General features: G+C 42.4%; 1 protein-coding gene across 4 annotated transcripts in view; it reads right to left on the minus strand.

Annotated features, from left to right (window-relative positions):
• The window catches only part of Wdsub1 (WD repeat, sterile alpha motif and U-box domain containing 1), a 42996-nt gene that overhangs the window by 12221 nt on the left and 6803 nt on the right, over window positions 1-23972 (minus strand). The window contains exons 4-10 of one of the 4 annotated variants that reach the window (XM_005068994.4): window positions 21562-21654; window positions 18021-18114; window positions 6790-6823; window positions 5105-5145; window positions 4921-5027; window positions 3675-3851; window positions 678-818 (exon numbers count right to left, since the gene is read on the minus strand). In XM_005068994.4, coding sequence (XP_005069051.1) covers window positions 678-818; window positions 3675-3851; window positions 4921-5027; window positions 5105-5145; window positions 6790-6823; window positions 18021-18114; window positions 21562-21654 — 687 coding nt within the window. Of the gene's footprint in view, window positions 1-677; window positions 819-3674; window positions 3855-4920; window positions 5028-5104; window positions 5146-6789; window positions 6824-18020; window positions 18115-20813; window positions 21503-21561; window positions 21655-23972 lie in introns of those variants that run through there. The other 3 variants (XM_005068995.4, XM_040745405.1, XM_040745404.1) reach the window with 3 other exon arrangements.

Raw genomic sequence — 23972 nt, forward strand, 5'->3', positions numbered from 1 at the left:
CATTCTGCTGAGCATGTCTGTATACCGGTGCAGAAACAAGTATCAAATGTTCCAACATCATAATCTTTACATTCCGGTGTCTCAGTCTTTAAAGTGCATGATAGACACATCAAAAGGTAGGTGATCTAGGCAGTTATCTCAAATCTTGAGGGCTGGGAAGGTGGCTCAGCCAGTAAGGGAGCTGCCACTAGTCCTCACATAAAAGCCTGCGATGGCTATGCATGCCTGTAACTCCAGCACCAGAGTGAGAAACAGGTGGATTCTGGGAGTTCACTGAGCAGCCTGCCTAGCCTAATCAAGCTTCCAGTGAGAGGAAAGTCACCCAGCGTCCTCCTCTGTGTGTACATGCACACCTGCACACACACACACACACACACACACACACACACACACACACACACACACATAGTCTTTACATCTGGTATCCACATAAATTTAAGTGAAATTTCTACACTTAATCTTTTTGTCTCAATTCTAAATTTGTGGTGTCCAGTTTATTATAAAATAAACTGTACAAAATATACAGTGTAAAATTATTTACTTTGGATCTAATGTTTTTTGAAGAAGAAAAAACCCTACTGATGAGAAACAAAATGGGATTTTGAACACAGCCTAAATTTAAACACACTTGTGCCAAGTGCCCCCTCATCCTCTATGTGGCGTGTCACCTCACATACCCGATGCGATGACGGGGTCCTTCATCAGCTCTCTAGTTATTGGACAGATAAACTCATCAGGGATCCCAGAAGAAAGGGAGTCCGCCCTGGTCCTGAGCTCTTCAATGCTCCTCAACACTTTGCTGCGCAGCCCTAGGGATTCTGAAAGAGTATGTGTGTTACGTTTAGGCCGCAAGTGGAAGGTCTGTAAAATGAAGTATTGCTAGGAAGTGAAACACACTTTCAAAACTTAAGGGAGTGAGACAGGTGAAGCATAAATAAAACTGGAAAAGAACTTTGTATTAGTTTTCACCAATATGCTCAATAGTTAGCCTTCTGCTACTGGACGCAATACTCAGCAGACCCAAAGGTGGAGGGGTGGACTTTGGTTCCGTTAGAGTCCATGGATGAGTTGGCTCCACTTCCTTTTTGGGCTGCTGAGAGGCAGGAGAGCGTAGAGGGAACACTCAGTGATGAAGCCAGGAGCAAGAGGAAGGGAAGGGAAAGGGGACCCAGTGTCTCTTCAGAGGGATACAATGACCTAACTTGGTTGCTCTGAGTCTCAGCTCCTAAAGCTCTGTCACTCTGTCATCTCCCTGCAGTATCACAGGCTGGTACTCAAGCATAACATGTGGATGTTGAGACATATACATCCAAACCCTAGGAACCTGGAAAATGAAATAAAAAAAAATGCCTTGTGGTCTTTTATTAGTTCTCAGAATGGAAAAAATCAAAAAGTGAAACCTCTGGGGGGGGGGGAGAAAAACTTCTCATTCCTATTTATAAGTGTATGATTGATTATTTCAATATTTGAATTCTGACCTATGGTGGTTTCTTTGCACTTGCCATTCTGAATTCCCACCAGTTTATCATGCGTAAGCTTAAGACCCACAGCACTGCGCAGTATCCCAAAGGCTGTAGTGTTCACAAATGCAGATTCACAAATGCCTTAAAGCTCTCAACATCAGGATGGATACTCCTTATTCCTTAGGTGAACCCTGACTCTGAACTCCTGGAGAGCTGGGAGACAGCAGGTGGGTTGCAGAGCTAGGGAACATGCCCACAGTGGCTCACTTCATTCACACCCTTCTCAAGTACCTGGGCTTTCAAGACAGGATCGTACTATGAGGCTTTTCATTAGCAACCTAGAAAGTGGTTAAAACACTAGATTGAGAAACTCATGTTTAAAAGCCCTTTATCCTACACTTACAGAGGGCCTTCTGCTGAGAGGCTTACCAGTGTTCAGTCTCTTAGCAACTGTGTCAACCACGGTGGACACACTGCTTTGGCCTGTCACACTCCAACACACTTTATAGTGCATGGCTACTTCCTTACCCTGGATGCTAAGCGAATCCAGATTTTACACTGGCATTAGGAATCATGAAATCAAACTACAGTGACAAATGCAGGCCAAACATTTCCGCATGTAAAAAGCAAACGTTAGCATATCTGTCAGCAGTTTGCCTTTTCTGTCTTCAATCCCCATTCTAATTCTGTCTCAGCCAGATTTACTGTCTTACAGAAAGGGTATGTTTCTTAAAATTCAAGACTAAAGAAAATTCTTGGTAGCTTAAAACAGTATTTGAAGATTAAAGGTTATCTTCTATAATGAAGATAAATAAAACAGAACATTTCAACAATTCAGAATGGCCTGGTATGTAGCCATCCCTACCTGTAATCTTAGCCACTGAGAGACGGAGGCAAGAGGATCACGGGGCAGAGCAACACAGTAGATCTTGACATAATACTAAAATGTCAGGTATTTTAGAATGATGTGAAGGACCAGATGCTCCAGTGAACATATTTTCTAATTCTGTTCCTAATTATCGAATTTGCCAATTTTCCAAACTGTAAAGCAGAATATTCATATACTGAAACCCATCAGTATTGCTTCCAAGTCTTAGGCCAAGAGCAAGTATGAAACATAGTTACAAATAACATAGTGGTGTTAGAAGTGGGGCTTTGGACAAACAGGATCAGAAGAGACCCCAGAAAGTGGACTCATCCATTTCACTAAGTGAAGGGACAGTAGGAAAGGCACTGTCCACAAGTCAGAGGTTCCTCCTGACTGGACACCAAACCTGCCAGTACCTTGATCTTGGACTTGGCAGAATGAAGAAATCAATTTGTTATTTATTAGCTTACCTAGTTTAGGGGATGTTGCCAGAGCAATCCAAATAAATACATTTAGGCAACAACCTAAGTCATCGAGGAAATGCAAATCAAAGCCTAAAGGAGAAACCACAGCTACTGGATGGTGCTAATGACAAAAGCAAACACGTGTAGGAGACACTACCGGGAGCTGGAGCTAGAGTTTCTCCTAGTGGGGGGATGGAGAAGCCCTCCCCCATGATGAGAGGGTATGAAGAAGAGTCATTTTGACTGCTGAGATAGCTCAGTCATTCAGCTGTCACATCAGCAAGAGGATCTGAGCTCAATACCCAGGAAGCACGTGAAAAAGCCAGGCATGGCAGCCCATGTTTGTAATCTCAGTGCTGAGGGTGCAGTGACAGGTGACCAGGCATGGCAACCCATGTTTGTAATCTCAGTGCTGAGGGTGCAGTGACAGGTGACCAGGCATGGCAAACCATGTTTGTAATCTCAGTGCTGAGGGTGCAGTGACAGGTGACCAGGCTTTCTGGACAACTAGCCTCACCCAGCTGGTGAGTTCCAAGCTAATGTGAGAGCCTGTCTCAAAAAACAGGGTGGTGGCTCCTGAGTAACCACAGAGATTGCCCTCCCCCCCCACACCTACATGCATGGACTTGGACATACAAACACAAAATATTATTCTGAAAAGTAAATTTTAAGGTATATGAACTATAAGCAATTTTAAAAACATGTCACTGTCTAAAATTATGATCACAAGCTAGGTTTAGTTACTTGAAGAAATCCTTCCTTCTTCCTAATGAGGCAAAAGTCTAGCCTGGAATGCTGCTGTGCAGGACTGGGCACAGCTAAGCCTGACAGCGGAGACTCACCAAGAATTGAAGACTGCCCCTTCTTCCCTGTGCTTACCAATTTTCAAATCACCAGCCAGACTTTCTTTAGTGAGATGCAATAGTTCTCTTCCATCGATGTTGTTGATCTGGAAAATACCAACCAGGTGTTCCAATCCTTCAGCACGAAGCCACGTCGAGACGTCCTCCTCTGACCAGTCTTCAATCACCTGCTTCAGCTGATCACTCATGCTTCCTGCTTTAAAACACACCGGCTATGTGAACAGCAGAGCAAACGTTTCTTCTCTACACATTCCCGCTTTTGACCGTTTAACTTCCCTTCAAGAAGTGCAGTTGGCGAGCCGGGCGGTGGTGGCGCACGCCTTTAATCCCAGCACTGGGGAGGCAGAGGCAGGCGGATCTCTGTGAGTTCGAGGCTGGGCTGGACCGATAGCCTCCAAAACAATACAGAGAAACCCTGTCTCGTAAAAACCAAAAAAAAAAAAAAAAAAAAAAAAAAAAAGAAGTGCAGTTGGCAATAACAGTAGTGGCCTAATGCTACAGGGAACACTATCCTTTAGGAATTTCTTTTTCACTGCACAAAGACAGTTGTAATCATGTGGAACTGGGGACCAAAGCTTGTACCTTGTGCGTGCTAGCCATATGCTCTACCACTGACCTCCACTTCTAGTCCAGTTTTTCTTCACTCAGTAATACTCCCAAAGGGTTACTCTGCTTGCTGTCCCCTATGTACCAGCTCACTAGGTAGTTATCTCTGACAGTGACAAAGTTAAACTCCTGAGTTACACACTTGTGTTGTTTGGTGAGGCTGAAAGGAGACAGCCAACAAGTTAAGGCTGTGGTCCTATTCTGTCCTCAGACTACATGATCCTGAAAAACCCAGGACCAAACACAAATGATAGGAAAACCCCGGGGCCTTGACATCCATGCGTGTGCACACAAGCCTTTGTCAAAACTTAACTGTAGATGACTCTAACTCTAGATTCTCCAAAACTAGTTTTAAGGAATATTAAATTTGAGTTTATACAGTGTACTGAGAAAGGCAACATGAATAGCATGCCAAAGGATTTACTGAAGTTTAGGCTTGGAGGTGTAGCACTGAGGTAGAGAACTTGTCTAGCATGCACAAGGTCTCAGGTTCAATCCCCAGGACCACAAAAAAGAAGTACCCCAACTTCTCATCGGTGTGGAGATGGTTAAGGATGCTTGGTGCTTGGGCTGGGGCTCTAACGAGCACTTACTCAGCGGACGGGAGGCCCTGGGTTTTCAGCACTACAGAACAAGGATGGGGTCATCTTACTAACCTTGGCAAGGTGTTTCCAGGTCAAACTGCCAAATGTTCACTGTCTTGTCCATTGAGCCAGTGGCAAGTAAAAGGGTGTTGGGTGCAAAGGCACAAGTTGTGACATACCTAGTGAACAAACACAGCCATTACACACTGTCTGGTTAACACTTTAACCACATTAAAACAGTGAAATTAACTCCGACCTGGTATGCTGAGTCAATGTGTGAAGCACACTCTGTGTACCCTGAAAAATAACAGAGTAACTTCATTAGTCAGGCCAGAGACAGGGTAGGTAAGCGTCACTTACAGGGCCTACATGCTGAATGCAGGGCTAGTACCTAACGTGGTGAGGCTTAGTGACAACAGAAGAAGAGTGACATCCATAACTAAATATTACAGCTTAGTCTGCCTTGTCAGTCATCAGCATGGTGGTCTACTGACTACCTTCTTAGGAAGTTTTCATACACCAACCCCTGACATTTGCCAGTTTGACAAAAACTGTTAACCGAAACCCAATTGTATAACAAATGAAGTAGGTGTAGTCTTACAGTGGTATCTGATTTGTACTCAGTCAATGTACAGATACTGTCCTAGTTCAGGTTCCTATAGACGTGATAAAACACCACTTCCAAGAGCAATTTGGGGAGGGGTTGGTTTATTTGGCTTACATTTCCAAATCACAGTCCATCACTGAGGGAAGGCAGGGCAGGAATTGCAGGCAGGAACTGAGGCAGAAAAGGCCAAAGAGATGCCGCTGGCCAGATCTTCATGGCTTGCTCTGCCTGCTTTCTCACCATCTAACATCATGGCCTCAGGAGTGGTCCTTTCACATCCATCATTAAGAAAAAATGCCTGCCAGGACTGCCTACAGGCCGCATGATGGAGGTATTGTCTCAATTGATGTTGCTCTTCCCAGGTTAACTAGTCAGGACAAGTGAATTTAGCAGGACTAGTTCATGTTTTACAGACAAAAGTTAATGCTATACCCATTTGTGGGTATAAACACCCCAGAACAAGCTGGCAGGAAACACCACAGCTCTTTTTCATCTGGCTTGAGTGTTTGTTCCCCGCCCTCCCCCCCTTTTTTTTGCCAGAACCTCCAGTAACTTTAACTCCTGAGTGAGTAACCAATCACCTGTTGGACACCACTCTTATGACTTATGCCTCCACTGAACAGCTACCATTGCTGATGCCTGAACCCAGTCACGTGGTGCCACACAACACTGATTTTTCTCTTGAGGATCATTCCCATCAGTTATAACTTTGTGAAATGTAAAATTTTCGTTTTATTTAGACTCATACAATTCAGCATTTACTCATATAAATCTGCCCCAAATTCATATTTTGCCAAGTCTATGGTAACTTACTCTTTCTTATGCTGGTGCCTAAATCCACCCTGTACTCTAAGAACTAGGGGTAGGCCACATCCAACCACAGTTTGCTGCTTCAGAAGGTGGGTACAATGAATTTCTGAACATTGGTGCTCTCTGACTGTTTCCTATGATTAGATTTAAAACCCCATCCATCATAAAGACATTATTGAAAATACTTAAGGTATTCCCAAGTATCTTACTATTTTAGCATTTGAAGAATGTATATTATATTTGTGGACACAATAAATAGACATATTAAAAGTAAAAGGGGGCTGGAGAGGTGGCTCAGTCATTAAGAGCACTGACTGCTCTTCCAGAGGTTCTGATTTCAATTCCCAGCACCCACACAGTGGCTCACAACTCCAGTTGCAGGGGACCTGACACCCTCACACAGACATACATGCAGGCAAAACACCAATGCACATAAAATAAGAATACATTTTAAAATATTTTATATAACTAGTTGTTCATATAAACAATTTATATAGTTTACACACAAGATCTGAAGTACTTACAACATCATATATGATGACAGACTTATCCACTGACCTTTAAAACAAAAAAGCAAACAGTAGGTGAAAAGTTCTATAAAAACCAAGTACACCCTTTTGGAAAGGCTGGAAGACTGACAGATGGAGAGGAGATCTGGTGAGGCTCTTCTTATAGGAAAAGGGATTATAATACAGAGAAAACTACGACACTGTAACAAAGCACATGGTTTACACAATAGATTAAAACGTGCTGGTTTCTTATTTTCCACCCCTGGAAGAGTCTTTCTGCCACCATGACACACACTGCAAGGTCACCAAGACCAGTGCTAACACTGTCTGTGTAACACTAATATCTGTGTTCATCATTATGAAAATGGAGTGGGCTATGGTCAAAAGAGACCCACCTATTAGCTTAAAGTTCCTTGTTCAGCAGGCAACCAAATACTAACAATTGGTACTGACCTCAGAATCTTTGTTATACATTCAAAATAAGAATTATGCTAAGTATATGCTAGAATTATAAACTCACCCATTCATCCTGAATTCTGTAAATTACAGGTTATTGTTTCAGGAATATCTAAAATTCTTATGGAAAATTCCATTTTTTAAGCATCTTAAAAAAAAAACTAAGGAGTGACATCAGCAACATGGTGGAAGGAACTTCCCAGTGTCATGGTAACATCAATGCGGTCAAGTATCCGAGAAAAAGCAATACCTGCACAGGGGCTTTGGAACTCAGGTGTGCTACTCACAGCAGCATGAATGGACATCAGTACCACCTTAAATGTTGAGGATGTCATGAAAGACAAATAAAAAATCCATCAGCCGAAATACACACACATACACGCATGCACATGCCCATTTAAGCTTCTAAAGGAATGACAGCCAGTACCATGATAAGTTTATATTGAAAGCAATCCTCCCACCTGGTCCTCATGACACTATGTCTCAAACATACATATTCTTTGGATGTCAGGCCAACCACAGAACGATAAGGAAATTCCACCCTCAGAAACCACCATCAGATGCGATGTCACTTGAGAAACAGAATCACAGTGGGGGACTTATGTGAGCACTGGGCTGGGAGAACCGTCAGTGAAGGTGTAATGAGAATGAAGGAGAGACAGGGACCGAGTCTTCGGCAGTGTTGACTTAAGTCACCTTCTGCTGCTCATTACAGAGTAAGAGGGGGCTGGCTGATTCACACAATAAGACCCCAGCATCTATATACAAAATAAAATAGAAACAAGTGCATAGGGAGAAAAGGAGCACGTCTTTTTAGGAATAGGAAATTCTGGAAATGGAAAATGAGGGTAAATGATCAGGATGTATAGGTGCAAGCATAGACAACAGAATACAAGAGATGGAAGAGAGATCTCAGGAGTTGAAGAGACAATAGAGGAAATAGATTCATCGGTCAAAGAAAATGTTAAGTCCAACATATTCTTAACACAAAATATCCAGGACATCTGGGACACAATAAAAAGACCAAACCTAAGAATATCAGGAATAAAAGGAGAAGAAATACAGCTTAAAGGCACAGAAAATACATTTGACAAAATTGTAGAAGAAAACTTTCCCAACCTAAAGAAGGACATGCCTGCAAAATACAAGAAGCTTACAGAACACCAAATAGACTAGAGAAAAAAAAAAAGAAAGAAAGAAAGAAAGAAAGAAAAGTTCCCTCACCACATAATAATCAAAACATTAAACATACAGAATTAAGAAAGAATATAAAGACCTGCAATGAAAAAAGGCCAAGTAACATATAAAGGCAGACCTATCAGAATTTCACCAGACTTCTCAATGGAAACAGTAAGTCAGAAAGTCCTGGATAGACATTCTGCAGACACTAAGAGACCATGAATGTCAGCCCAGACTACTACATGCAGAAAAATTTTCCATCACCATAGATAGAGAAAACAAAATATTCCATGACAAAACCAGATTTAAACACTACCTATCCAGAAATCCAGCCCCACAAAAAGTACTAGAAGAAAAACTCCAACCCAAGAAAGTTAACTATACCCACAAAAACACAGGCAAAAGATAATCTACACCATCAAATTCCAAAGGGAAGCACATACATTAATAGCACCATCACTAACAAAAACAAAAAATAGGAAGTAGCAATTACTGGTGACTAATATCCCTCAATATCAATTTGCCTATAAAAAGGCACAGCCTAGCTGGTCAGTGGTGGCACATGCCTTTAATCCCAGCACTCAGGAGGAAGAGGCAAGCAGATCTCTGAGTTGGAGGCCAGCCTGTTCTGCAAAGCTACACAGAGAAGGAAAAAAAAAAGGACACAGGCTAACAGATTGGATAAAAAAAAAGAATCTACCCTTCTGCTGCATACAGGAAACACGCCTCAACTTCAAAGACAGACGTTACATCTTAGTAAAGGGTTGGAAAAAGATTCTCCAATCAAATGGACCTAAGAAACAAGCTTGTACAGCTATCCTAATATCTAACAAAATAGACTTCAAACTAAAAGGATATTTCACATTCATTGCAGGAGAAATCCACCAAGATGAAGTCTCAATTCTGAACATCTATGCCCCAATACAAGGGCACCCTCATTTGTAAAAGAAACATTATTAAAGCTTAAATCACACATCAAGCCCACACACAAGTAGTGGGAGTAAACACCCTAGTCTTACCACTGGGCAGGTCTACCAAACTGAAACTTAACAGAGAAATAAAGGAACAAACAGATATTATTACTCAAATGGGCTTAATAGACATTTATAGAGCATTACACTCAAACACAAGAGAATACACCTTCTAAGCACCACATGGAACTGTCTCTAAAATTGACCACATACTCAATAACAAAGCAAACCTTAACAGACACAAAAGAAACTGTAATAATCCCCTGTATCTTATCAGACCATCATGGCTTAAAGTTAGAATTCAACAACAAAATTAATTTCAGAAAGCCTACAAACTCATGGAAATTGAACAATACTCAATTCAATCACCACTGACTGTACAACATACCTAAACTTACGAGATACAATGAAAGTACTGCTAAGAGGTAAGTTCACAGCACTAAATGCCTACATAAGGAAGCTGAAAAAATCACACTAGGGAACTAACAGAACAACTGAAAGCCCTAGAAGAAAAAGAACCAACCTCACCCAGGAGAAGTAGACAGCTGGAATAATCAAATTAAGGGCTGAAATCAACAAAACAGAAACAAAGAAAACAATACAAAGAATCAATGAAGCAAAGAGTTGGTTCTTTGAAAAACAAGATAGACAAACCTTTATCCAAACTAATCAAAAGGAAGACAGAGAATACCCAAATTAAAATCAGAAATGAAAAGGGGGACATAATAATGAACACTGAGGAAATACAGAGAATCATAAGCTCATACTTCAAAAACCTATACTCCACAAAATTGGAAAACTTAAAGGAAATGTACAATTTTTTAATAAGTACCACATACCAAAATTAAATCAAGACCAGATAAGCAAATTAAATAAACCTATAACCCCTAAGGAAATAGAAACAGTCATCAAAAGTCTCCCCACCAAAAAAAGCCCAGGGCCAGATGGTTTCAGCAAAGAATTTTACCAGAATTTCAAAGAACTAAAACCAATATTCCTCAAATTGTTCCACACAAAAGAAACAGAAGGAACATTGCCAAACTGTTTTTATAAAGCTACAGTTACACTGATACGCAAATCACACAAAGACACAACTAAAAAAGATAATTAAAGATCAATGTCTCTCATGAACTTAAGTGCAAAAATGCTCAATAAAATACTGGCAAACCAAATCCTAGAACACATCAAAAAAATCATCCACCATGATCAAGTGGCTTCATCTCAGAGATGCAGAGGTGGTTCAACATACAAAAATCTGTCAATGTAATTCACTACATAAACAAACTCAAAGAAAAAAGAAACCCACATGATTATCTCATTAGATGCTGAAAAGGCCTTCGGCAAAATCCAGCACCCCTTCATGATAACGATCTTGAGGAGAACCAGGATACAAGTAACATTCCTAAACATAATAAAGGCACTATACAGCAAGCCAACAGTCAGCATGAAGCTAAGTGAAACTAAAATCAGGAACAAGGAAATGCTGTCTACTTTCTCTAATCTATTCAATATAGTACTCAAAGTCCTAGCTAGGCCAATATGACAACAAAAGAAGATCAAAGGGATACAAATTGGAAGGGAAGGTGTCAAACTTTTGCTATTTGCTGATGGTATGATGGTATATATAAGTGACCCCAAAAATTCTACCAGGGAACTTCTATATTTTATAAATACCTTCAGTAATGTGGAAGATACAAATTAACACACACACAAAAACCAGTAGTGCTCCTATATACAGATGATAAATGGGCTGAGAAAGAAATCAGAGAAACATCACCCTTCACAGTAGCCACAAACAACATAAACTATGTTGGGTTGACTCTAACCAAACAAGTGGAAGACTTATATGACAAGAACTTTAAGTCTTTAAAGAAAGAAATTAAAGAAGATATCAGAAAATGAGAAGATCTCCCATGCTCTTGGATAGGTACGATTAACAGTGATAATTGCAATCTTCCCAAAAGAATCTACAAATTCAATGCAATTCCCATCAAAATCCCAACACAATTCTTCACATACCTCAAAGGAACAATACTCAACTTTACATGGAAATACAAAAAACCCAGGATAGCCAAAACAACCCTGTACAATAAAGGAACTTCAGGAGACATCACCATCCCTGACTTCAAGCTCTATTATAGAGCTACAGTAATAGAAACAGTTTGGTATTGGCATAAAAACATCCAGATAGACCAATGGAATCAAATTGAAGACTCTGATATTAATCCATACACCTATAAACACCTGACTTTTGACAAAGCTAAAATTATACAATGGAAAAAAGAAAGCATCTTCAGCAAATGGTGCTGGCACAGCTGGAAATAAATACATAAAAGAATGCAATTAGATCCATATGTATCACCATGGAAAGAACTCAAGTTCAAATGGATCAAAGACCTCAACATAAATCCAGCCACACTGAACCTCTTAGAAGAGAAAGTGGGAGGTACCCTTGAACGAATTATTACAGAAGACATTTGTTCAACCATACTCACAGCAGCATTATTCATAATAGCCAGAACCTGGAAACAACCTAGATGCCCCTCATCTAAAGAATGGATAAAGAAAATGTGGTGCAATTACACAATAGAGTACTACTCAGTGATTAAAAAAAAAGCAATGACATCTTGAAATTTGCAGGCAAATGGACAGAACTAGAAAAAAAAAAACATCCTGAGTGAGGTAACCCAGATCCAGAAAGACAAATATGGTATGTACTCACTCATAAATGGATTTTAGGCATAAAGCAAAGAATAACCAGCATACAGTCTACAACCTCAGGGAAGCTAGGTAACAAAGAGGACCCTAAGAGAGACATACATGGATTCACTTAGGAAGGGGAAATAGGATCTCCTGAAACCTTCATCCAGTGACTGTTGGAAACAGATGCAGAGATTCACAACTACCCACTGGACCAAGCTCCCAGAGTCTCATCAAAGAGTGGGAGGACTGATAATATGAGCAAAGGGGTCAAGATCATGATGGAGAAACCTGCAGAGACAGCTGACCCAAACTAGTGGGAGTTCACTGACTCCAGACGGACAGCTGTGGAACCTCACTAGGACTGAACGGGGCCCCTTGAATGCAGGTGACAGACAATGGGAGGCTTGGGCAGTCTGTGGGTTCACTGGCAGTGGGACCAGGAGCTATCCCTAATGAATGAACTGCCTTTTGTAGCCCATTTCCTATGGAGAGATACCTTGTTCAGCCTAGCCATGTGGTGGGGGTGCTGGGGGCTGGTCCTGGGACATAATTCATTGATTTACTTACCCTCTCTGAGGAGCAGATGGGGAGTGAGATGAGGGAAGATAGGAGGGGGGATCAGGTGGGGGATGGAGGGGGAACTGGGATTAGTATATGAAATGAAGTGAAATTTTAAAAAACTGGCTTTTGTGGAGTCCTAACTACTAATGATACCACTTTTGAATTATAAATGTGGATTTTGTGATCAGCAGAAACTTTCACAAATACTGCTCCTGACATCTGGATAGATCAAGAAAACAGGGTGGAACGGAATGCAAGTTCTGCAGAGGCGCTAGAGGGGAGTTACTACAGGGAGACCAGAAGAAGGGCGAAGGAGAACCTTCTCCATGCTTTTCTAGATGGCATCTGCTGGCATCACAGCCCTCAAGGCAAATAAGGTGTGCAAAGCAGGCATGAGCGCCCAAATGGCTCTGCAAAGCCAGGCACAGATTTAAAACACTGCCACACTTGCTACTGTTTACTTTAAAGTTTCATTTGAAAGTATGCAAATATGAGATGAGTCTATTACAGCCACCCCCTCGGAATCTGGGGGTGGGGGAATGATCCCAAGCAACCTCCAGGTTCCACACACAACAGAATCTGCATATGTTCAAGCCCCTTATATAAAACGGTAATATATTTGCATGCTCCACACGCCCTACGTGTACCGTAATTCATCTCTGTATTTTATTGCACTTTTATATACACCAGTGCAAATGTTATATAAATACTTATGCTGTATTGTTTGGGGAATAGCAAGAAAAATGTCTGCACATGTTCAACACAGCTTCAATTTTCTTCCCAGGTTCAAGCATTTTCCATCTGTAGTTGGTTGAATCTACAGATGTAAAACCCAGGAATACACATAATCACTATGTTGTTTTTAAGTGAGGTAAAAATATCACCGAACTGTCTGTTTCTAATTCCCAAGTTTAATCCACATATCCTTTACCTGAAATGTTTGGGGCAAAAGTGTTTCAGATTCAGCTTGGAATACTGTCCAGACTTCACATCCCTCACCTGAGACCTGAGACCCTAAGTGCTCCGAGTCGTGCTGGTGCTCACAGGGCTGCGTTCCGCATCGCTGACTGGGAATCATCAAGTTGTATTTAAGTAGGGGAGGGTACAATGCCTCTGCCTCATGATCTTAGGAGGGCCTCAAGAAAGCCAGTGACCTAAATTGTGACTTGATTCTTGACTGTGTTTTCGACACTTTCTCTGACAGGCCTCCCGTGCATGAACTGCTTCTAAAGTTGTAGGAGAGCTGGGGTCACAGGTGAGCGGAAGAGTGCTTACCTAGCGCACATGAAGCCTGGGGTGTTCTTAGGAACACGAAGGGGAAAGGAAAGTCAGTGGCTCTCCTGGGACACTTTAGTCTGATTAACATCAAGGCATCTCCTATGTCTATGTCTATGCCTATGTCTATGTCTATGTCTATGATCTCTTGCTCTGCCCCAGTGTGACGTCATCCGTCACATGGTCCTAACCGCACAAACACTAGTGGTAGTATCATGTCCTTGAACCTCCACAACTGTGTTAAATAAATTGCTTTTCTTTTAATTTTTTAAAAATTTATTTTTATCAGCTGGGTGGTGGTGGTACACACCTTTAATCCCAGCACTAGGGAGGCAGAGGCAGGTGGATCTCTGTGAGTTTGAGACAAGCCTGGTCTACAGAGAGAGTTCCAGGACAGCCTCCAAAGCCACAGAGAAACCCTGTCTCAAAAAACCAAAAAAAAAATTATTTTTTATCATTCTGTGTGTGTGTGTGTGTGTGTGTGTGTCTGTATATATGAAGGCCACAAGAGAGCAAGTGCCTGTGGAGACAAGGAGAGGCGGCCACACCTCCTGGGGCTGCAGCTAAGGTGGCTGTAAGCCCCTGATGTGGTGTGGAGTGGAACTCATGTCCTCCAGAAGATCAGCAGGGGCTCTGCACAGCTAAGCCGTCTCTCCAGTCCCACAGCGGCTTTTCTTTCTAAAGATACCGAGCCTTCCGTAGTACACGGCAGTACATTGAAACAGACTAATATGATACATTTTAACCTAGAAGAAATTTCTAGAAAATAAGGTTTCTACCTTTATATCCCCCGTCTGCGTCTGTAATTCTACCGCTTTTTAAATGCCATCCCTTTCTCTGCTTATGCCTTCCGACCCAGGATCTTACTCCTTTCCATTCATTTTCCTTTTGAGCCACTGACGTGCATACACGTCGGTTTGTGTTGCTCATTAGTTCTCCCTGTCTCCAGCGTGCAGCCCGTGTCACCAGTGACAGGGTACATGCGAAATCTCCCTCTCACATCCGCCCACTGATGCATTCCTGCCTCTCTCCCAGTAGTCTGTTTTAAGAACTAAATGCTTATATTTCACCAAAATTTCAACTCACTCACTTGCCTGTGTATCCAAATGAACTGAAATGTTACCTAGAGCAACAGCACACACCTAAAACAGTCAAACTCATAACCTTATGTGATGATGCGCTCACACCACCTACGAGAGACAGAGCACACGTGACAGAAAACTAGAGTGTCCTGAAAGAAGTGGAGGCAGCACCCACAGCACTTCCCTCATGATGACGGTGGAGGGGAGCTACCAGGACCCCAGTGCTGTTAGATGATCACCCGGACATCAGCTACGAGAGCCGGGACTCAGAATTCCCCGCGTCCTGTTCTTCTGTAAGACAGCCATACTTTATGCAGGGCAGTGGTGCGCATGCCTTTAATCCCAGCACTCCGGAGGCAGAGGCAGGGAATCTCTGTGAGTTTGAAACCAGCCTGGTCTACAAAGTGAGTTTCAGGACAGATAGGGCTACACAGAAAAACCCCGTCTCAAAACAAGCAAATAAGTAAAAAAAAGCAAAAAAACAAAAACAAAAAACAGTCATACATGTTCAATTTTGCAATCACTTTGTCCATGAACCTATTCCTCAGACAAGAAAGGGAAACTCAACTCTAAATATCCTTTGTAAATTCACATGCACACCCTCCTACACTCACATGTGTGCAAACACCCTCACACACTCACATGTGTGCCCACACCCTCCTACACTCACATGTGTGCACACACCCTCCTACACTCACATGTGTGCACACACCCTCCTACACTCACATGTGTGCACACACACTCCTACACTCACATGTGTGCCCACACCCTCCTACACTCATGTGTGCACACACCTCCTACACTCACATGCACACACCCTCACACACTCACATGTGTGCACACACCCTCACACACTCACATGTGTGCACACACCCTCCTACACTCACATGTGTGCACACACCCTCCTACACTCACATGTGTGCACACACCCTCCTACACTCATGTGTGCACACACCTCCTACACTCACATGCACACACCCTCACACACTCACATGTGTGCACACACCCTCCTACACTCACATGTGTGCACACACACTCCTACACTCACATGTGTGCACACACCTCCTACACTCACATGCACACACCCTCACACACTCACATGTGTGCACACACCCTCACACACTCACATATGTGCACACACCCTCCTACACTCACATGTGTGCACACACACTCCTACACTCACATGCACATACCCTCCTACACTCACATGTGTGCACACACCCTCCTATACTCACATGCACACACCCTCCTACACTCACATGTGTGCACACACCCTCACACAGTCACACTCATACACAGAATTATAAATGATAAATCTTAAAGTTTAAGTCAAAGGAGTATGGAGCCTGTCTTACTTAAGTATCTAAGAATTTTTTAAAAATCTAAACAACAAAAGGATCGTATCTTTTAGTTTTGTTTGGAAACAGGTTAGTTTGCCAAGCTATAATAAAGATTTTATGAAAAAATATTATAAAGTAATTGAATCAAGCATGTGTGCTAAAATCAAACTTCATAAGATAAAGCTTTGAGAAGCAATGTTCCAACTGAGAACAGGAAATAACAAAACATATCAAAACAGCCTTAAAAAAGTCAACTACAAACTACAGAACCAAAATTTAAGCAAAATTAACAGTCAGAAAACCATTACATGTAGCAGAGTAGAGGCAGGAGAGATGGCCCAGCAGTTAGGAGCACTGGCCGGTCTTCCACAGGACGTGAGTTTGATTCCTAGCACCCACGGGGTAGATCACAAACATCCATAACTCCAGCTCCAGACATCTGACATATGCACTTGGAGCATGTACATACATTTGGAGAACACATTCATACACATAAAATAAACAAACAAACATCAAAATTAGATGAAACAAAATTAAATTTTAAGTAGCACAGTAGCTGAAGAGAGTACTGATAAAGGGGAAGTCAAGCATGAAGTATAAAAAGACAGGATCTGGCTGGAGAGATGGCTCTGCAGTTAAGAACACTGGCTGGCCGGGTGGTGGTGGCACATGCCTTTAATCCCAGCACTTGGGAGGCAGAGGCAGGCGGATCTCTGTGAGTTCGAGGCCAGGCTTGACTGATAGCTTCTGAAACAATACAGAGAAACCCTGTCTCGTAAAAACCAAAAAAAAAAAAAAAAAAGAACACTGGCTGTTCTTGCAAAGGACCGGGGTTTGGCTCCCGCACCTACAGGGTGACTCACAGCCAGCTGTATCTCCAGTCCCAGGGGATCTGACGCCCTCTTCTGGCTTCCTTGGGCACCAAGCATATATGTGACGCATAGACACATAGGTAGGCAAAACACTCATACACATAAAAATGCATTTAAAAATTTAGAAGACAGAAACAAAAGCACAAAAGGCTAAAAGTGATAACGTTTATAGTCAGAAGGTACAATTTGCACTTAACTGGAGCCTCAGGGGAGAGACAGAAAGGGACAAGGGCAACAGTAGAAGAGATCTGAATTTTCAAAAACTGATGGAAAATTCTTTCCCAGATTTAAGAAGCTCAAAGGACTGCTAGCATTGCTGGCCGCTGTGGCTCATACTATGCAATCACAGCATTCAGGAGGCACAGGTAGGAGACCACCAAGAGTTCAAGGCCAACCTGATCTACAGAGCAAGTTCTGCCGACCAGTACTACACATGCTTTGTCTGAAAACAAACAAAAACAAAAACATTCCTGGCCCAGCAAGATGGCTTAGTGGGTAAAGGTGCCTGTTGCCAAGTTGGAAATCAGTGTAATTCATGGGCAGTCATCCTGAGATGCAGGAAGAAATAATCCATTGCTGGTGGGATGGCTCAGCAGGTAAAGATGACTGCCACTAAGCCTGATGACCTGAGTTCAAGCCCTGGGACCCATACAGTGGAAAGGGAGAACCAACTCCTGCAAGTTGTGCTCTGACCTCTGCACACACACTGTGGCATGGACACGCCCACATGGTAGCTGAGAGTAATCAAAGTGACAATCACAGAGAGCTGCGTCGGGAGCATCCACGGTGTAGCTGTGGGTCACTTACCCTGACACAAGCATCTGCCCATCGTGGGAGAAAGCACACGCCAGAACCGGGGCGCAGTGCCCACGCAGTGTACATTTATATTTTAATTCAAAGCCTGTAATTAACGAGGTGAGAATGTTAGTAAGTTGATCATGCTCATAATTTGCTTTAAGTCAACACTTTTTGATTTATGTACGTAATAATGTGAGTAACAAAAAGACAAAGTCATAAAAATCTTCATGCAGCGTGGGTACCCATACAGATACCAGATAATTATAATGTAGGCTCGAGATGGTTTCAAAACTCAGTAATAGCTGAGGATGTAGTCCTGAGTCTCATCTGTAGTACACATGTATGTATACACACACACACACACACACACACACACACACACACACACACAAACTTCAATAACAGATTTTTTTTCTTATCCATTAAATCCCATTAATACTGCCAATGACAGATTTTTTTATGATAGACTCTGCAATGACTAGGCTAAAGTAATTTTATAAATACTAAAGTTTTTAAGTTTGTGAAGTATGCTTAATTTTAGTGCCTGGTAAGATAAAAATGTTACCTGCCTCAAAGCCTAAGGAAAATCAAGTGCTCATGTTTTATAAAATCTGACTTTACCAACACATTTTGTCTTTCTGAACATAGACCAATGGTATTCATACATCCTGTAAATCTACAACATCTACAGCACTCTTAGAAAGTCCACTCATTGCCAGGCATGGTGGCTCACACCTTTTTTTTGTTTTGTTTTTTTTGTTTTTTTTGTTTTTCGAGACAGGGTTTCTCTGTGGCTTTGGAGGCTGTCCTGGAACTCACTTGGTAGTCCAGGCTGGTCTCGAACTCACAGAGATCCGCCTGCCTCTGCCTCCCAAGTGCTGGGATTAAAGGCATGCGCCACCACTGCCCGGCGTGGCTCACACCTTTAATCCCAGCACTCGGAAGGCAGAGGCAGATGGATCTCTGTGAGTTCCAGGCTAGCCGGGTCTACAGAGCTAATTCCAGGACAGTCAGGGCTACATAGAGAAACCCTGCCTGGAAAGAAAGGGGAAAACAGCACAATCATAAAATCTCTAGAATTTCTGAAAATAAACACAAAAGTAAGCAGACAGAATTCTGCTGCCAACTTGTAACGATAAGCATGAGAAGTTACAGAGTGGTGAGACCTAAGAGCTTCGCTGAGGTGTCAGACAGAAAACATTTAACCAGACAAGAAGGTTCTATAGAAGAGCAGCAAAGACTTCCCACACAAAGCAGGATGGACACGTTTACCTGGGAGAGCAGGGAAGAGCATTAAGACAGTGACAAATCCCATACACGAGGTGAACTTTCAAGGCTTGCATCCCCAGTCACACAGACAGAAGTTAGCTGCACAACACAGGTGACTTTCAGTCCAGGACCCAGGCCTGCCTGTGCCCCACAATACCATCAAGTCGAGTAAGGCCAGGACAGTGACAGCTGCTGTATAAACAGCTTTCTCTGCACACTCAGGAGGTCACCAGTGTTTCTTAAAGAGTGGTTTAAAGATAGTTTACAATGTACCACAGTGTTTCCTTTTGAACAATTTCAAGCTAATTGTATTTAGGATGCCCACACATGGGACTGTATTTGTATTTCTTACCAGACTCTTACTTTAGTGAAGAAAGAAGCAAGGATCACCCTGGATAGACTTGAGAAGCGGAAGTCCCACCCTCTCCATCGTGTTTCAATGAAAAGGGTATCACATGGTACCAACATGAACAGGGTCTCTTGTTTCTTCATAATGCTCTCCTCCTTATACTCTCGCACAATGCATGACCAAACCGTAATTCGTGTGTTCTAGCTAAAGTTTACTAGGTAACAAATGACAACTCATTTTGAGGCATGTGGATCAAAAAGTTGTATGACCACAAAGCTTCAAAATCCTTAAATGGTAATAGTGAATTTGTCAAGGTCTGAATGTTTAAAGAAGTGCCTGGGAAGGAGGCATCCACAAAGAATCTGCAATCAGTTGTGACACTCAGAAAACAGGCCGACTAACAGGCAGCTCAGAGACGAACAGCCCGGAGTTCAGTACAGGGGGCTAAAGCTGAGGAGGACATATTCAGTCCCAGGAAAACCTGTCAGACAGGGCCATCAACAACCAGGGAAACAAGGTCAGAAACGGAACAATTACCTCAGAGTCTGAACAGGAAACACTGTCTACCTCAACCCCTCTCACGCCCAACCCCACACACAGTATGTTGCTCAAGGCAGGTGATCTTCCCCAGGAGAAGCCTAGATGAGGAAAATGGTGGTTGATGACAAGATACATCTGCCCTTAGTTCCTTCCTGATAAGGCAAACACACTTCTTCGTCTACAGGCCTTGTGAGCAGTGAGTTCCTGAGAGCCTTGCTGTCAAATCTCTAGCTGTAGAGATATCGTGTCACTGGACATCGGAGGAAGGTAACATTGTGAATGCAAAGATGAAGACAGCAAAGGCGGGGCCCAGAGGCTGTGAGAGCAGAAGGAGTTTGGAAAATTCCTCCTTCTCTCCTTCATTAAAACTATAAAAAGGAAGCACAGGCCAGTGAGACGGCCCCGGGAATGAAGGCGCTGATTCGCTGGGTTCAGTCCCTAGACCACACGGAGGTGGCAGAAAACCAACTCCACAGCTTTCCACTGGCCTCCAAACTCCACAGCTTTCCACTGGCCTCCATCAAATGCCAGGCATGCCCACCCCACAATAAGAAATCTCTTTAAAATATATTTCTTTCATTTTTAATTTTATATGAGCATCTTGTGGACACACATGTAAGCACAGGTGCCCACCGCGTACCTACCAGCCATCCTGCACGGCTGTTAGAAACCCAAGCCAGGTCCTCCTCCAGGGCAGTAAGCGCACTTCCCCACTGAGAAAGCTCTCCAGGCCCCAGAACATGAAATGACACAAAGATGAACTTGTAGAATTTGATGAGGAGACACAGAGTCAACAGACTGAGAGATGGATGTGGGTGTGGCGGGGAGAGCCGATGATTCAAGGGCTCCACCATCCAGCTGACGGAAGTTCAGGAAGAGCTCAGGAGAGAACGAATCATTGGAGAGACACTATAAAGGAATACCATGGCCCAAAGCGGACCGCACATGTGTCCTGGCTGAAAGGTCTCCCGAGACACTGAGACCGAGCACGGGAGACTCGCGTCGATAAACAGCAGCCACGACATAGAAGAGCAAAGGCGGTGGAAACAGCACTAGCAAGAGTGTGAAATCTACTGAAAGTCAAAGCTAAGTCAGGTGCAGGGTGGTTTCCTGCACAGTGCAGGGAAGGAGGTGGAAGAGGCAGGGCGTGGTCACTCCCAGACAGGGACAATGGGCTTCTAAGGCCAATCCAAGCTTCTCTTCGCTTTTGAGGCTGGGTCTGTTACAGCCCAGGCTGGCCTTGTCCATGTAACACAGGTGAAACTGGCATCAAAGTACTTATCCTCCTGCCGCCAGCTCCTAAACTCTGGTTTCGCTTAAAACAGATTTCTATATCTTAAGATTAAAAAAAGATTAAAGTCTAATAAAGGTCACAAATAATTTTTCACATACCTGAGGCATGGGAAAAAGAAACAACCCAGAGTTTGATTTCACAGTCCTGACCACACGATGCCAATCGGTAAAACTGAAGGCCTTGTTCTCCACCTAAAGACAGCAAGTTAGAGGAACAAGTAAGAGAATTGGTCTGCTGAGATCGGCCAATGTGACTCATCTATGCCACGTGAACAATGAATATTTGTTACCTGACTCTTCTAATAAAATGGCTACAGAATTTCTTCTAAACAAGCACTACATAGGGTTATAACTTAAGTCTGAAATTTCTGTTTAAGAAAAGTCCTTTTAGGCTATGGCTCAAGCTTTAAAAACCAATAATTCACCGCAAAAGCATCTTCCAACTGAATTTTAGAGGTTATAAAGTTATCATTAGTGAAAAAAATTAGCAAAGTCAGTTATCTTAGGAATGTTCAAAATGGCTAATCACACCCAATGTGACTGCCTTCTGAAGTACCAAGTTCTCAGAAGCCTGATGTGATGCACATGGGATAATAGTGAGAATTTATTTTCCAGTTGATCGGATCGAGAGGAAAACTTGAATTACATAAATGTAAAATCATATCAATTCAACTGATCTGGTGGAAAATACTACACAGTTTAGGAACATTAATCAAATCAAGTTGACATCTCAGAAGCCACTGGATAACATTTTCTTAGAGAATTTATAATTTCATTATTTGTCTACTAGACTAAATCCCGTGTTGCTATCATATAAAATCTCTGTACTTGGCCACCACATTGCTATCCTCTGTTCTCAGGAGTAAACTTTTTGTTGTACCCACAGAGTGGTCCAGTTCAGGGGTTTCACTGCATCCTCCCTTACAATCTAGTACAACGATGTTACTTTTAGATTAGCCCCTTGCACAAAAAGCAATCCAAATTCCTCCATACCTATACAATTCATCCATGACTCAATGTGTGAAAAACAATGTTTCCTATCAACGATGGTTAGCCCTCCATCTTGTGAAAGTCTTGTGTGACTGTCCAACCTCCAGATGCCAGGCAGCCCTGAAACCTGATGCCCTTCCCCTTCAGGGGTGAGACAGGGTCACTCACCATGCTGTGCTTTCTCTGAAACCCCCTTGCCTACTTAGTGTGACTTTTAGTAACAATTTTTCAACATGTGAGTGCCTCAAAGATGGAGAAGGTATCGCAAAAGGGGGCAAAACGGATCCTGTCTATTATAAGCCATCCTGGGAATAAAACAGCACAAAATGCTCATCAAAAGACTAACATGCCTAAGTAAATTGGAGAGTATTTAATAGAAGAATGGGTTCAAGGAAAAAAAACTACTATTAACCTGATATAGAATGTTGAAAGGTTAAAAAGAAAAGATTTTAGCTGATCAAGCAATCTTTGCCAGCCGAGGTCTGGTGTCTGTCTAGGTAACAGGTCCAGAGGGAAATCGCTTGAAAAAGAAATTGAGGACAGTCAAGGAAAGAAGGAGGGCTGTGTGGCAAGAGCATGCAGAGAGCCATGACGGACTTTCAGTTAGGGTTAGGAGAAACACTCTAGGAAGGCACCTACAGATTGTGCTTTAGGGATCTGAAATCTGACCTTCATTGTACCTGAGCCATTCAGGGCTCCGGAGTAAAGGCAATGCCAAAGCCATTCTGTCTTCTTTCTGTACCAAGAGTGCCAATAGCACAGAGGGCCATTTATGGGTACTGAAGCCCATGGTACACACACCAGTTTTCAAGGCTTCGTTTAAAACAGTGCTTCCCAGCCTTCCCAATGCTGTAACCCTTTAATACAGTTCCTCATGGTGTGGCAACCCCTAACCATAAAATTATTTTTGTTGCTACTTTATAACTGTAATTTTGCTATTATGAATTGTAATGTAAATATTTTTGGAGTTTGAGAACTGTTGGTATAATAAAAGGGAAAATGTTTTGTTAATTTGTATCTATTATCATTCAAACAACATTACAGGTAATGGGTTGAATATATTCATCCACCAGAAAAAGATTAATTTACTTGTATGGCTCCTTTGCTGCCACAGATAGCTCTGATCTGATGACAAGCCTAGAGAGTACAGAGGCAGAATTTCTCCTCTAGCACAGGCAATGAAAATGAACAAACCAGACCAATGACTCTTGGCGATGAATGCTTGCAAGTAAAGATACGTGGGCAAAGGGGCTTACTGCGACTCACTGTGTCAGATTGCAGCTTCCACGACGAGGTTTTTAATCCCCCCCCTTATTTTCTCTTAAATTTTGTTTTATTGAGAGAGGGATGGGTAGAGGGTAGATCCAAAGGGAGGGGGAAATGAATGGCATCAAGATACATGATGCAAAAGACACAAAGAATAAATAAAAAGAAAGTTAAAAAAAGGGCTAACTGTCCAATCCAATGTTCCTATTTAAAACCAAGAGTTTAGTCAGTAGTTCTTGTTCCATCTTTTTAAA

Source organism: Mesocricetus auratus, unplaced genomic scaffold (genome assembly GCF_017639785.1).
Source record: "Mesocricetus auratus isolate SY011 unplaced genomic scaffold, BCM_Maur_2.0 Super-Scaffold_100004, whole genome shotgun sequence".
NCBI lineage: Eukaryota > Metazoa > Chordata > Mammalia > Rodentia > Cricetidae > Mesocricetus > Mesocricetus auratus.